Source organism: Otolemur garnettii, unplaced genomic scaffold (genome assembly GCF_000181295.1).
Source record: "Otolemur garnettii isolate 467f Iridium unplaced genomic scaffold, OtoGar3 scaffold00067, whole genome shotgun sequence".
In the NCBI taxonomy this organism is placed as follows: domain Eukaryota; kingdom Metazoa; phylum Chordata; class Mammalia; order Primates; family Galagidae; genus Otolemur; species Otolemur garnettii.
This window is the reverse complement of record NW_003852462.1, coordinates 7,083,272-7,099,737: the sequence shown is the minus strand read 5'-3', so window position 1 is coordinate 7,099,737 and position 16,466 is coordinate 7,083,272. Positions and strand designations below refer to the sequence as shown.

Below are 16,466 nucleotides of genomic sequence, written 5' to 3'. Positions count from 1 at the left end.
AGCCACAGGTGCTGAGCCAAAAGAAAATATTTATATACAACTATATAATGTGTTTGTTTTAAACTGTTATTACAAAAGAGTCAAAAACTATTGGCTATGCCTGTAGCTCAGTGGGTAGGACACCATCCACATACACCCAGGCTGGGTTCAAACCCAGCCTAGGCCAGCTAAAGTCAACAATGACAACTGCAATAAAAATAAAGTAGCCGGGTGTTGTGGTGGGTGCCTACAGTACCAGCTACTCGGGGGGCTGAGGCAAGACAATTGCTTAAGCCTAAGAGTTGGAGGTTGCTATAAGCTGTGACACCATGACACTCTACCAAGGGCGACAAAATGAGACTCTGTCTAAAAAAAAAAAGTAAAAAAGTAAAAAAATAAATAAATAAAAAGTTTATGAAGTAAAAGAGTTATAGTAAGGTAAGGTGAATTAATTATTTAAAAAATTTTTTTGTAAATTTGGTATAGTGTTAAGTATACAGTATTTATGAAGTCCATAGTAATGTACAGTAATGTCCCAGGCCTTCACAGTCACTGGGACACCACTCACTCACTGACTCACCCAGAGCAACTTCTAGTCTTGCACATTATGTTAAGACTATACTGGAGTAGTGCCATTTTTAATCTTTTATATTTTCACTATACCTTTTCTGTGTTTGGCTATATTTAAATACGTAAGTATGTTCCACTGTGTTACAACTGCCTATAGTACTGAGAATAGCAAAGTGCTAAACAGGTTTGTAGCCTAGGAGCACCAGGCTACACTACACCACCCAGGTGTGTAGCAGGCTGTAAATACACCTGGATGCTTGTTTAAGTACACTATGATGTTTGTACAATGACAGGACTGCCTAATGACTCAGGACGTGTTTTTCAGAATGTATCTCCATCGTAAAGCCACACTTGACTGTAAAAGTAAAACTTTAAATACATTCTTCTCTTCTAATCTTTATTCTCCCTCAACAATTATGCCTCAATATTACTTCCTCAGAAGGAAAGCCACATTTAGGGAAAAAGGAAGAGTAACCCCTCTTATAGAGGGGTTATATCATAGGCACAATTAATTTATGTGAATTCAATTTCCTCATACTATCAGTATTATTGTAGCAGTACGATTACTATTAAACTATATTTTGCACATGTAAGTTATGTAAAATTTATTATATATTATCAGTTACAATATGTATTATAAATTTAATCACAAAAAGAAAGAGAGAAAATGTATATAATACAGGAGTAAATGAAGGTATTTTCAGAAATAATTCTGATTATAAAATTTTTCCTTTACCATTGTCTTAAGACCTGGGATGAGAGGCTACTCTATTACACAATAACCTTTTTGTTTTTAAGTCAAAGTCGCACTCCGTTGCCCTGGGTAGAGTGCCATGGCATTAAAGCTTATAGCAACCTCAAACTCTTGGGCTCAAGCAATCCTCTTGTCTCAGCCTCCCAAGTAGCCGGGACTATAGGCTTCCACCACAACACCCACCTATTTATATAACATTTTTAACAGAAAAAATTAATTTTTCTAGATCAGGAAAATTATATAAATATCATCCTTCCTACCTCTTAAATGTCTTAAACTATGTGATTTTTAATAAAAATAAAAGAAATTCTAATTTTTTATTCATCATACCTTTACCATTAAGGCAATATAAATTCCAAAAATGAACTATGATTCTTGAAACAGAACTTAAAATGTACTACAAACGGCAATTTCTAAAACTTTTTAAAATGCTTTTACATTATAATAAAATATTCTCTGTTTATTTAGAAAGAGTTTCACTTTCACCCTGTGTAGTGCCGTGGCCTCACAGCTCATAGCAACCTCAAACTCCCGGACTCAAGTGATCCTCTTGCCTCAGCCTCCCAAGTAGCTGGGACCACAGGCACCTGTCTCTAAAAATAGCTGGGCATGGTGGTAGGGGTCTATAGTGCCAGCTACATCAATTTAAGACAAGAAATTCCTTACAAATACCTATGTCAGAACTCTTTTCCATTCCCATAAAGATTAGAAAACAAAATCTCAAAACTGTTCAAAATTTAAAGGGATAGCATTAAATTAGTAAGATAAAAATGAAAGTATCTCCAAATAAGGCTATCAAGCTATCAAAAAATAATAACAGTAATCTTCAGCGGCAACCTATATCTGAAACTTAAAGTCGATCAACAACATTCACTGTGTATCCCAGGATTCAAAACAGCTTTAAGAAGCTGGTGACACTTTTTAAAAGATAAAATAATATGGATATATAGCAAAATCTTTCCAGAACATACTGACTTTCCCACCTTTAAACAGACATGTGTATACGTCAATCTTTTCCCCTCAACTATAAGCCTTTCTGAAGCAAAGGGATAGGCTGTTCATCTTTGCGTCTTGCAGACAACAGTCCCTGAATAAATGTTTGGCAAGTAAAAATAATTGTTAAAGCAAGTTAAGATTAAGAGTAATGGTGAACACAAGTTTTTCACTGTTTTGTTTTTTACCTGCGGAATGATGCCAGCCTGGCTTTCTTCTTGTTTACCCATCATTGTGTAAGATTTCCCAGCACCAGTCTGTCCATAGGCAAAAATACAGACATTGTATCCCTCAAAGGCATGTAAGAGCATTTCCTTTCCAATGTCATTGTACACACGGTTTTGAGATGCAAAACAGGGATCTTCAGGCTGTAAAGGTTAGGAGGAGAAATAAATGTCATTTTATTCATATTTTTCCTTACTTACTTGATTGCTTCCATAATAAACAAAAAAGTGTCTGGAATCATAACAGTAACCTAAGAAAATTGTCTATTTTTTTTTCAAGAGACAACATCTGGCTACTGCCCATGCTGAAGTGCAGTGGCAAGTCATAGGCGCCATCATGCATTGCAGCCTCCAGCTGCTGGGCTCCAGCGACCCTTCCACTCCCACCTCAGGTAGCTAGGACTACAGGTGTGCACCTCTGTACCTGGCTGACTTTACGCTTTTTAAGTCTCCCCTACACATCATTTATTTTTTTCACTAAAACGTACACACACTATTCAACTCATCCAGGCCAACCATATACAAAAATATCTACAAGAAATTATCTGGCATGATTATCTGACATTTCATTTTCCATAGGGAAAATATCACTCTTTCATTCATAGTAAGCTCCAAGAAGATTTTCTTAGTGGGGAAAAAAGGGATAGAAGGTCAAAGGTAAAGTCCCGCATCTAAATATATTTGTCTGAATTCACTCTGGCTAAGATGGCTATTTCTCAACACACACAGCTTTTAGTGAAGAATGTTTCTAATTCCTTTCACAGGTCATTCCTTTGACAATTAGACTTCACCAATAGTTTAAAACATCTCCTATTCCCCAACATAAAACAGGAAAAACAATAACACATATCAAAGAGAGGGATGGTGCTGGGCAACAAGGCCTAGAAGCAGCAAGACTCGGCTCTGTGCTGAGTACAGCAATGTGAACAGCCCTGCTCTCCACTTTCCTACATGGCAGTGACCTGTTGTTTTCCTTGTGGACCAGTTCTTTCAAAATGTTCAAAACTCACATCATTCTACTACAATTTTTTTTTTTTTTTTTTTTTGAGACAGAGCCTCAAGCTTTCGCCCTGGGTAGAGTGTGGTGGCCTCACAGTTCACAGCAACTCCTGAGCTTAAGCGATTCTCTTGCTTCAGCCCCCCAAGTAGCTGGGACTACAGGTGCCCACCACAATGCCTGTCTATTTTTTGGCTGTAGTTGTCATTGTTGTTTGGCAGGCCCGCCAGCTCTGGTGTATGTGGCTGGCACCTTAGCCACTTGAGCTACAGGTGCAGAGACTGCTGGGGTTTTTTGTTTGTTTGTTTTTTAGTTGAGACAAGAGTCTGTTACCCTTGGTAGAGTGCCATGGCGTCACAGCTCACAGCAACCTCGACCTCTTGGACTCAAGCGATTCTCTTGCCTCAGCCTGCCTAGTAGCTGGGACATTCTACTACACTTTTAAAAAACAAATAATTTTACTGTTGTCATCTCAGTCTTGCCAGCCATTACCTCAAAATTCAACTTAAAATTCACAATATAATAATCAATCGTTCATTTGGCACTTCCTAAGATCCACAGGTACAATAATGTAATAATGTTTGTAATGAGATTCCTAAGACACTGATAAATAAATCCTCAAGAGATGTAGTATCAGCATAAATCTGGTGTCCCTTCGATATAAATCTGATGTAAATCGAATCAGTTTTACATGCATATATATGTATATGCATAGACTTCCCATCAACTAAGATACTTTATTAAGGAAATACTTTACTCTTCAGACAGTAATCAGCACATCAGAAGATGAAGTCATGGCAGACCACACTTAACAGACAGACTTGGACCTGCTGGTGAAGGGAGAAGACCAACAGGAAAGGAGGGGGTGGCAGGAGAAGGCGGCACACTGCACAGAGACTGCACTCACCGAGGTATGAGACCAGTAGGAGTAGTCGAAGCTGAAGGACTTGGGGGCTTCCTTTGGGTTCTTTGGGTTAATAATACCTAAAGGATAAAAATGTTTAATTTTGTAAGTCACTCAGTCACAAGTTCTTTTGTTAAACATGATGTTCTATGTTCAAAACATCCATGTCAGTAAATTTATACTACTAAATTTGAGTAAGGAAATAAAAAACCATTTTTGTATACAATCACATTTTTAAGATGCAATTTACATATGGAACTTGAAAAAGAAACCAGACGAGTAACATTCAGTGGGTATTACCAGTATTCAGACACAGCCTGATATAAAATAGATGCTCAGTAAACGTTCTGTGACGGAAAGTTTGTCTTCCCTAGGTTAAGCTGGAAGGCAAAACTTAGAAGTGGGCCACTTTATTATTTCAAAGTACCTCACAAGGCTTTAAATATTTCAACATACCAGAAATAAAACTCAGGAAATTACTGAATTACCCCAACTACCATTTGAAACAAACTCTTTAAAGATCTTACTATTTCAGAAAAACATTCATTCACTGCAAAGATAGTCAAAGAAATTCACAGACGACAATGACAGATATGTAAGTTGTCACACGCAAGACAGACAATTACGTTCTCAAACACATCCCAGAAAAAGGGGCTACATACCACACCGCTGAATATCACCACGGTCAGCTTTAAAGTACTCCCCTTGGGAAAATACACACCAAGGCCAGTTCCCATCCCACTCTTCAAAGCAATTTTGGAACTCTTTTTTTAGAATGGCTACCAGTGGTGTCATGGTACAGGGCCTGACAATTAAGTCTGTGAACTCATCTTGAAAAAAGTGTTAAATACCTCACTGCTGAATCTCACTATGGTCACCAGACAGCCAAGGGAAGTACTTCGAAGTAACTATAATGAGGTATGTAGCGCTTTTTCTAGGTTGAGTTTACGAACTTAATTGTCTGACTTTGTATATATGTGCATGTATGTTTATGTGTATATAGTAGAATCACAGACTACTAAACCATCAGTAGAATGTTATTAACAGCAAAATTACATTTTGACTGAAAAGCATGAAGTCTCACTCCCCATGTTAAAAGTGATTTCTTGTGTAATTAATCCAGTCACACTATAGTGCAAGGACTGACTGTGAATGCTAAAGTTTAATCTCTCTCCCTTACTAATACAGATGGACTAGAATCTTTATATAATGTGGTCATGACATGTCAAAGACCAGACAACTCAACCAGTCTACTTCTTTAAGGCTGGGCCACATCCCAGGCTATCAGTGAGATCAGGATTGAAAAATAAATCTGCCTTGGACAGCTGCTGTTCAGAACACAAATAGCAACAGTTGCTACAGGGCTTAGTTCTCTTGCTGGATTCCACTGGGTATAGTCACACACTTATGTTCTAACCTCAAATGCTGACAGAGTATTAATAAGGCTCACACTGCACACAGTCATGTGACCAGGAGACACAGTTCTAGAAAGAACATCTCCCCACACATAAATGGCAATCTAAGCAAAGAAGCGCACTTCTAACCATATGGTACTAAATACAAGATTAATAATAGCCAGCATTCATGGAACACTTACTCTGACCCACAGAACTTTCTGTCCACTAACCTATTTAATGCTCCCAACCATACAATAAGAGATTTTGTTTGTTTGTTTGTTTTTTGTTTTGTTGTAGTTTTTGGCCGGGGCTGAGTTTGAATCCGCCACCTCCGGTAAGTGGGGCTGGCGCCCTACTCCTTGAGCCACAGGCGTTGCCCCAAGACAGATGTTTTTTATATCATCATTTTACAGATAAAGAAACCATTACAGATAGGTTAAACTCTTAGCCATGGCTATAGAGCTAACTAACTAGCGGCAGATTCAGGAAGTGAACTTGGAGAGAGTCTTGCTCCAGAGCTCACAATCTCAGCCAAGACACCATCACTTAAATCAGCGGTTCTCAACTTGTGGGTCGTGACCCCTTTGTAACAACGAAAATACATCGGGCATCAGGAAGGTTGAGAACCACTGACTTAAATGTTTATTCCCTACAGGCAGCACTCCAAGGCAAAGGGCAGTTGAGGCATTTTCTTAGAGGTATGTGCACCTGTATAAGTGTAGGGTCATCCTACTGATATGATACCAGACATTGTTTAACTCTCTTTATTCATTTAAAACTGAAAACTGTGAGAATTGCAGTTCCTGAAAGAGGAAAGACTACACAAATGCTACCAAGAAAATGGAAATTAGTGTCACACTGCATGAGGCAGATTCAGATTGCTGTGGTTCAGTGTAAGATGATGTCACAATGTACGGTATGACCTCTGAAGTCATCTTCACCACTCAAAAACACGATTACAAGTGGGCACAGTGGCTCCTGCCTGTAATTCTAGCACTCTGGGAGGCTGAGGTGGGTGGATGGCTTGAGCTGAGGAGTTTGAGACCAGCCTGAGCAAAAGTGAAATCCTGTCTCTACTAAAAACAGAATAACTACCCAGGCACAGTGGCGGGTGCCTGTAGTCCCAGCAACTCAGGAGGCTAAGGCAAGAGGACTGCTTAAGCCCAGGAGTTTGAAGTTGCTGTGAGCTAGGATACCATAGCACTCCACCCAGGGCAACAGAGTGAGACTCTGTCTCAAAACAAACAAACAAACATTAGCCTCTGGGAAATCTGCTGTCATAAACCTTATTAAGCCATGTTTCATTTAACCTTTTAGCTGCCAATTCTACCAAGACTAGTTCTCAGATCCTATCCCTCTGTTCTCTTTTCTCCGGTTTAAAAAAAAAAAAATCACCCTAGACCAACAAGTTAACTTCCTTGATTTACATGAAATCCTTTTTCTCTTCCTCAATATTCCCTTCTCCCAGATCTCTAAACCTTCTAAAACTAGTAAATTTTCCTAGCTTACAGCTTCAAAATCAAGCTTTTTAAATACCTTTTATCAACAAAAACCTTTTTAATATAAATAAATCAAAATACAATTTTCAAGACCTACTTAAGAGTTTTCTCAAATTAAATTTACCCACAATATTTAAAAGATTTTCATTTACAAATGAAAGATACATACACATATATATACATATAATCTATATAAGACACTTTAGAAAAATACGAAAATCCAACATTGTTGTTCCCTCTTTGGGGGGTCTCAGTGAGGACTTCAGAAGGTCATAGTAATAGTAATTTCTATCTTAAGTTCTGTATCACTACTACAGGAATGTTTATTTTATTCTTTATATTTACATAAACATTATATTATCCTGAATATATGAAATATTTCCTATTAAAAAAAATTTAGAGCCCTATACTTACAAGTGAAAAAAGATTTTTATGCAGGTAAAATAGAAATGACAGCACGTGAGCTCATGAGAACCCTACAAAGCCCATAAATTCCAGCATTCCTTCCATGGTCAATGAATTAGTGCTGTCAAATAATGTCAAAGGAGATTTCTTTCTGAATAATGATTGAGACCTAAATCACTTCCTCTAACCCAGTGGTTCTCAACCCCTCAATACAGTTCCTCATGTTGTGGTGACACCCAACCATAAAATTATTTTCGTTGCTACTTCATAACTGCAATTTTTGCTACTATTACGAATCATAATGTAAATATCTGATACTAGGCGACCCCTGTGAAAGGGGGGGGGACCCACAGGTTGAGAACCCCTGCTCTAACCCATCTAAGACAGAAGGGGCAGTACTTGTAATAAAATACAGGATTTGGAATAAAGGACCAGCATCAGTACCTCTTTATTACTATCTTTTAAGATGCTGAATATATGAAGAATAATTAAGCAAATATTACATTTGGATTTTTTGTGACCTTGAATATTACTGTGCTCTTGTGTCCTAACAATGAGGTAATACCTACTTCACAGTATTAAATGAATGAATCACTATGCAAATGTTACTTTTTTTAAAAAGGGATTTTATCTTCTTCTAGCTCTTAATATTTAGAAAGTAAAGTAACAATATTCTATTTGGTCTTTAAAGCAGGAAAAGTTCACTAAGTAATAAAATAAGCTAAATTATAACATGGGAATTCTATTTCTTGGCAAGAACCAAAATGCCACATGTGGCTCCTTTCCTAGACACACCAACAAATCTTGGGTGCTCCCACCACATCACAGACCCTGTAAGTATGTGGCCCATGTGCTAAGGATCCCCTACACCACCTTACACTAAGATGAATATCCTTCAAATGTCATCTACAATTTTAATTTAATTAAGTCCAATACCATTTTCAAGAGCATAAAGAGAAAAACAATACTGTGTGTATACCTGTGGAATACATACATGAAATACCAGTACATTTTAACAAATTTCACCAAAAGACTAGAGAGTTTTTTTTTGTTTTTTTGTTTTTTTTTTTTTTGGGTAGAGACAGAGTCTCACTTTATCACCCTGGGTACAGTGCCGTGGTGTCACAGTGCAACCTCCAACTCCTGGGCTTAAGCGATTCTCTTGCCTCAGCCTCCCGAGTAGCTGGGACTACAGGCGCTCGCCACAATGCCCAGCTATTTTTTGGATGCAATTCGCTGGGGCCAGGTTTGAACCTGCCACCCTCAGTATATGGGGCCAGTGCCCTCTCACTGAGCGACAGGCACCGCCTGACAAGACAGATTTTTATTGCTAAAAAACTGAACAACAATTAACACAGTGGTTCTTGTGTCAAGGTAAACTGAGCTGAAACAGTGCACATAACTTCTCATTCGTTACTCAGCATGCACATAACAACAGAATTACAGTAACTAATGAACACATTCCATACATAAACCTTATTTTCACCAACATAAAAACAATGACAAAGTTAGTACCCACCCCCAGGGTTATGTGTAATCAGCAAGAAGGCTTTGTCTAGGACAAAAGTTACTACTTTCCTGCAAGGAATGAACTCCAGGACTATTTTTGAGGGCTGGAACCAGAGCATAAGCACTATAGACTTCACATTGCTTTACTGCCTATAAAACCACCTTTACTGAGGATCGTCTTTGACTTTCTTCTGTCACCCTCCACATCTGACCTATCCCGTTCATTCTACTTTTAAACTACAGTAGAACCTCCAGAGTGAAACCTCCCTACACTGACCACCTGCTTAAAGTTGACCTAATTTTCATGAAATCAGATAGGTGGCCAGAGCCCAGATTCTGTGGGGCTTTGTGACCAAGGTGAGGATTTTTAGTTTATTCTGTTTGTTTGTTTTTTGAGACAGAGTCTCATTCTGTCACACTGTGGGTAGTAAGTGCCATGGTGTCACAGCTCACAGCAACCTCAAACTCTTGGGCTTAAGAGATCCTCTTGCCTCAACCTCCCAAGTAGCTGGGATTATAGGCACCTGCCACAATATCCAGCTATTTTAGGATTTTTAGTTTTATTATAAAAGTGATAGGAAGCCATCAAGGATTTTAAGCAGAGGGGTGACATGATCTGATGATTTACATTCCAAAACTATGACTTGCTACAGAATGGGAACAAGGGCAGAAGCAAAGAGACAGACCCCAAAAGTAACTGGGTTCAGGACATATTGTGAAGGCAAAGATGACAGAACTTGTTGATGGACTGCACATGGCCTGTGAGAAAAAGGAACAAGGCAAGAGTAACTCCAGTTACTCCAGGGTAACAAAGATGGAGAAGGCACTTTGGGTGGGCAGGTGGAGAGATAACAGTTCTGTTCAGGATATGTTGAGTTTGAGATACTTCTTAGATCTTCAAGTTGGCAGGTGGGTAGACAAGTCTAGACTTCTACAGAGAGGTCCAGGCTGTGGATATGAACTTGGGAGTCATCATCCTCTCCATGATATTTAAAGCCTTGGAACTTTTAATAGACAAAATCACCTAGAAGGTCTGTCTTCTCTAGAGAGAGATCTAAGGGCAAAGGCCTCAGGCACTTGTAACCCAAGGACTGAGAATGACCGAGGAGGGAGGAAAGCATGGGGTACTAGAAGTCAAGAGAGGGAAAAGTTTCAAAGAGGCAGTCAAGCTAGGTTCCCTACCATTATTATTTCATAAATCTGAACAGCAGCTTGAGCACCTAAGACCTGACCATATCTTTTCCCATATCCAAAAGTAAGATAATCCTTCATTATCCTCTCCTACAACTTTCACACCTTTTCCCTTTTGTCTTCTATTTTTTTTTTGAGACAGAGCCTCAAGCTGTCACCCTGGGTAGAGTGCTGTAGCATCACAGCTCACAGCAACTTCCAACTCCTGGGCTCAAGCAAGTCTACTGTCTCAGCCTCCCAAGTAGCTGGGACCACAGGCACCCACCACAACGCCTGGCTATTTTTTGGTTGTAGCTGTCATTGCTGTTTGGAGGGCCCGAGCTTCGAACTTGCCACCTTAGGTGTATGTGGCTGGCGCCTTAGCCGCTTGAGCCACAGGTGCTGAGCCGTCTTCTATTTTTTTATTCCTCACACTGTACCTGACATTAGCTTCTTTAGGAGAGCTGGAGAAGAGCAGGACCGTGTCATTTTCATGAAGTCTGACTCGAAGACTCTTATCGTGAAAGATGAATGTAAATGCCTTTAAAATGACAATCACAAACTGTTTCACAGGGCTCAGTTTACTGACAAACCACAATAGATCATCCTTTCTTGGAATCACTTCAAGTTAAAATCACCCTTCTAAGGTCTGTTAGATATCCTAATTTTACCCTCTTTTCTCCTTGCTTTCTTTCCAACTTTGTTATTTCAGCATAAAGATGCAGAAATAACATTTTAATTACTGAGCCCTAGAAAATAAGGCAGTCAAAATAAGATTTGTACTTAAAAGCCTTTTTATTCTCCAGAATAAATTTGTTTATCTGATATCTTAAAGTCTCTATGTAGCAATTAGTGTTGTTGGCAAACTACTAAAGATTATACCAGCAACTATAATTAACTTATCAGTGTGGCAACACTGTAACTTTAACTTTACTAACAAACCATGTTTTGAGCTTGTTGAAAATCCTAGTGATATCTTCAGCACAACCTTCCTAGGTCAACAATTAAGAAAAACGGCACACGAAAATATTTTATATACCATTTATATTTTAAAACCATAAAACCAAATCCTCTAGGCAACCCCTGTCCTCCACACAATATAGGAAATACATAGTAAAATAGTATAAAGCATATCACCATAAAGCAGATTTAAGCAAAAGACCCACAATTATGTAGTTCCTTAATCATTTAAAATAACAAACTTAGATTATTAATTTTATAAAAACAGGTATAAATTTACCTATTTTTGGTACATATACTATGTATGTTCACCATATACTCAATTTCAAATTATTAAAAAAAATAAACATTCAATAGGGGAAAAAAATCCTACAACTCCACAGTGTCCCAGTGTGATCACTCCAATCTATATATAGGCTAGTTGGGGGGGCGTGGTGGCTTATACCTATAATGCTAACACTCTCGGAAACTGAGGCAGAAAGATCATGTGAGGCCAGAAATTTGAGACAAACAGGAGCTAGACCCTATTTCTACAAAAAAACCCCAAAATGAGCCAGGTGTAGGGCACATGCCTGTAGTCCCAGCTACTTGGGAGGCTGAGGCAGGAAGACTGATGGAGCCCAGGAGTTTGAGATTGCTGTGAGCTATGATGATGTCACTGCACTCTCGTGCAAGCAACAGAATAAGACCCTGTCCCCACCAACAGCACCAAAAGCGGGACAAAAAAGCTAGCTATAACACACACTGAATAAACTCTCAACAACAATCTATCAAATTCTCTCAAAGCAAATTCTGAATGATTTTTTTTTCATTCTCTGCGTTTTCTCATGCTGTATGAATGATTTTAAAGAGAGATGATTTGGAAGGCCTAGGTCTAGACATTCAATCTAAGTGGCCCAAAGACTTCTGAACTGATAATTATGCGCCTGCTACACACTTTTTTCATTTCCTTCCATCAAGAAGAGAAATCGGCTCAGCACCTGTGGCTCAAGTGGCTAAGGCGCCAGCCACATACACCTAAGGTGGCGGGTTCGAATCCAGCCTGGGCCCACCAAACAATGATGGCTGCGACCGAAAAAAAATAGCCAGGCGTTGTGGCGGGAGCCTGTGGTCCCAGCAACTTGGAGGTGGAGGCAGGAGACTCGCTTGAGCCCAGGAGTTGGAGGTTGCTGTGAGCTATGCCACGGCACTCTACCCAGGGGGACAGCTTGAGACTCTGTCTCAAAAAAAAATAATAATAAAAAAGAAGAGAAATCAAAGTTAGACAGAAGGAACATGATCTAGTGTTCAGTAGCACAACAGGGCAGCTGCAGTTAACGATAACTACAGTGGGGCGTAGTGTGTACACTTGTATCCCAGAACTTTGGAAGGCCCAAGCAAGGATCACATGAGGCTAGGATTTGAGAACAACGTGGGTAATATAGCATCCCTACAAAAAAATTTTAATTAGCTAGGCACAGTGGTGCAAGCCAGTAGTCCTAGCTACTTGGGAAGGTGGAAAGAGTTGGAGGCTGCAGTGAGCTATGATGATGCTACTGCACTGGGCAACAGAGTGAGACCCTGTCGCTTAAAAAAAAAAAAAAAAAAAAAAACCTAACTATTTATTGTGCATTTCAAAATAACTAAGAGTGGAATTAGAATGGTCCTAACACAAAGAAATGCTTGAGGAGATGTATATCCCAGTAACTCTGATGTGACTATTACATACTGCATGCTTACATCAAAATACATGTACCCCATAAATATATACAATGAAAAATTTTAAGGAATTTTTAAAAAGAGATATCAAAATAAATTTTAATCTAATAGTTACAATCAAATTAGCCATCAACATTCAGTATTAAGTATTACTGCATAGGATAGTAAAACTTAATAAATATTTTGAGAGGTGATATGAGGAGCACAGAGGTTAAGAGCCAGATAGCCCAAGTTCATTTTCCAGTTCCCTCAATTCTTACACACGCAAGTCCAGGCAAGTTAGCCAATGCCTATTTGCCTCAATTCCTTCTTCTGTGAAATGGGAAAGTTAAGAGTACCTGCCATAGGATTATTGTGAAGATTTTTTTTTTTTTTTGAGCCGGAGTCTCAAGCTGTCACCCTAGGTAGAGTGTCATGGCTCACAGCTCAGCAACCTCCAACTCTTGGGCTCAAGTGATTCTCTTGCCTCAGTTCTTCTGTTTTTGGTAGAGATGCGGGTCTCGATTTTGCTCAGGCTGGTCTCGAACTTGTGAGCCCGAGCAATCCACCTGCCTCAGCCTCCAAGAGTGCCGGGATTATAGGCACATGGCCTATTGTGAAGATTATTGTGAGTTAAAATCTGTAAGTGCCAAATTGTGTCTGGCATGACTTAAGTGTTTGCTGTTGTTACTGTTCTTAATTACTAGTTATGGTATTTTTCCCCAATAAAAGGCAATTTAAAAATAAATTTTTTCCCACTTCACTCATTTTGCCTCCTCAACTTTATTCATGGTTAAAGGAACTCTGGTATCACTCCAGAACACTGTGGTGGGAAAACAGTTAAGTACAGTTAAATTACTTCCTCACTGAGTCGCTTCTGCTAATTCTGGCCCTACAGTTTTCTGTTAACTAAAAGGCCTTCTCAGACAGTCCCTCCCTTTCCCTGCCATACTTCTTTTACATGGTGGTCAATGACAGACCATACACATAGGTTAGCATGTACCATGCGCGCCCATAAGATTAAAATACCGTATTTTTTACTGTACCTTTTCTATGTTTAGGTATGTTTAAATACACAAATACTCACCACTGTGTTATAATTACCTGTAGTATTTGGTACAGAAATATGCTGCGCAGGGTTGTAGCCTAGAAGCAACAGCATATCTTAGTAAACTGTACCTTCAGGTTTGTGTAGGTATGCTGCTGTTTGCACAGTGACAAAATCACCGAATAACACATTTCTCAGAGCAAAATGTGACTGTATTTAGATGCCTCTCCCTCATTGTTTTCCTAACAGTCATCACACTGCTTTGATCATCTGTTTCTATCTAAAACAAAACTAAAATCTCTCTGAAATCTTGGTAGCCTGGAGGCCTAGGCTTGCTGAACAACAAAAACCTAATTATCCATAGGCACTCTCAAAAACCTAATATATATGTCTTATTTCTACCACCTATATCTATAAGACATTCATCCCTTAATACCACTAAGAACAATTTTAGCCTATACAATACACAGGCCTTTATGTACAGGGTATCAGCAGAAATTAAATCTATAAATGCCTGCTTTGCCTAACACAGAACTGGAAGCAACAGTCCCGGTCACAATCTTGCTAACAGTATTCCAGACTTTGGTCCCACCACAGTGTCTCACACTTCACCGGGCAACTGCCATAAGCAATTAGCACCAATGTTACTGGCATGCACTTTATTCTCTTTTTTTCTTTTTGAAGACAGAGTCTTACTTTGTCACCCTCTGTAGATGCTGTAGCATCATAGCTCACAGCAACCTCAAACTCTTGGCCTCAACTCTTGCCTTACCTCCCAAATAGCTAGGACTACAGTCGCCACCACAACACCTGGCCATTTTTAGAGATGGGGGTCTTGCTCTTGCTCAGGCTGGTCTTAAACTCCTGACCTCAAGCAATCCACCCACCTGGATCTCTGCAAGCACTTAGGGTTACAAGCATGAACCACCATGCCCAGCCCACGCTAGTGATTTTTAAGTATTTGGGGAACATAGATCTCTTTAAAAGTATATTGAAAATGACAACCTCTCCCTAGGAAAATGCTAAACCATGTTTTGCAGTTAATTTCAAGGGGTTCCCCCCTTCAGAATTCTATCCACGGATCCCAAAAAAAGAAACAAAGATTAAATTAAGGTGACCAGATGTCCTGCTTTTGGTGGGACAGTCCCGATTTTTAACAATTTGTCCCATGGCGTTTTAAAAAATCCCGATTTTTGGAAAGAATGCACGACAAGCTAGGGAAGGGAATATACGGTTTTTGGCTGCTGAAAAGGTTAATGTAACTAAGGTGACCAGAAGTCCCACTTTTGGCGGGACAGTCCCAATTTTTAACAATTTGTCCCGTGCCCCTTGGCATTTTTAAAAAGTCCCCATTTTTGGAAAGAATGCACGACAAGCTAGGGAATGCAAGACAACGGGAAGGGGATATACGTTTTCAGCTGCTGAAAAGGTTAATGTAACTCCATTTGAGAATGAAGAGGTTAATGTAACTTCATTTGGAAAATTTTCGAAAAAGCTAATGTAAACTCCCTACTCCCCTCCTGGGCAAGGTCACCAGGTAGACCGGCGCCCTACTCCTTTGAGCCACAGGCGCCATCCTATACATAATTTTTTTTAATGTATTACATTTGTAAATTGTACTTATGTTGAAATTAAAAATATATATATTACAATACTATTTTTGCATTCTATGAAAATTTTTGTTGCTCCACATAGACCAAATTTTTAATTAAGAACCCCCCCCCCACACACACACACCCGTCCCACCCCTCCACCCCCCATCAATGGTGTCCCGCTTTACCAAAGTTAAAATCTGGTCACCTTAGATTAAATACAAGTGAGAATTAGTTAATACTAATGAGAGAAAAAACAAAAGACTAAGACTAACAAGAAAAGACTGGAATACAAAAGTACACAAAGTCCAACCATCAAACCAAATTGAATAAAGAAAAATCTATCAAATGTACTGTATCTTTCAAAACAGAAGAGAATTGGAATGATCTCAATCCATAGAAAAATGTTCAAAGTGACGGACAGCCAATTAACCTGATTTGATCATTATATACCATCTATATGTATTAAACTATCTCATATACTCCAAAGATATGAACTTTTACATAGCAACTTTTAAAAACTAGAAACTGTACAAATTTAAATGCATTTCTTTCTAAATTCTTCCTTTTCAAATCTCCATTTCGTCCCTCCTTTCCTTTATCACAAATTTTCATTAGTGGATATGAAATCATTCTTTGCACTAGGTATGATGTGCAACATTTGATTTAGAAATTTGTATTCCTGAAAAAGCCTTTAAAAATATATAATTTGGCTCAGCGCCTATAGCTCAACCGGCTAAGGCGCCAGCCACGTACACCTAAGGTGGCGGGTTCGAATCCCCAGCCCG

The 16,466-nt window shown here is 39.0% G+C and overlaps 1 protein-coding gene across 3 annotated transcripts in view; it reads right to left on the bottom strand.

Annotated features, from left to right (window-relative positions):
- Positions 1 to 16,466, bottom strand: part of KIF1B (kinesin family member 1B) — a 161,503-nt gene that overhangs the window by 121,403 nt on the left and 23,634 nt on the right. For all 3 annotated transcript variants that reach the window (XM_023515228.1, XM_012807292.2, XM_012807291.2), the window contains exons 3-4: positions 4,425 to 4,501; positions 2,485 to 2,664 (exon numbers count right to left, since the gene is read on the bottom strand). In XM_023515228.1, the coding sequence (XP_023370996.1) occupies positions 2,485 to 2,664; positions 4,425 to 4,501 (257 nt within the window). The remainder of the gene's footprint in view (positions 1 to 2,484; positions 2,665 to 4,424; positions 4,502 to 16,466) is intronic.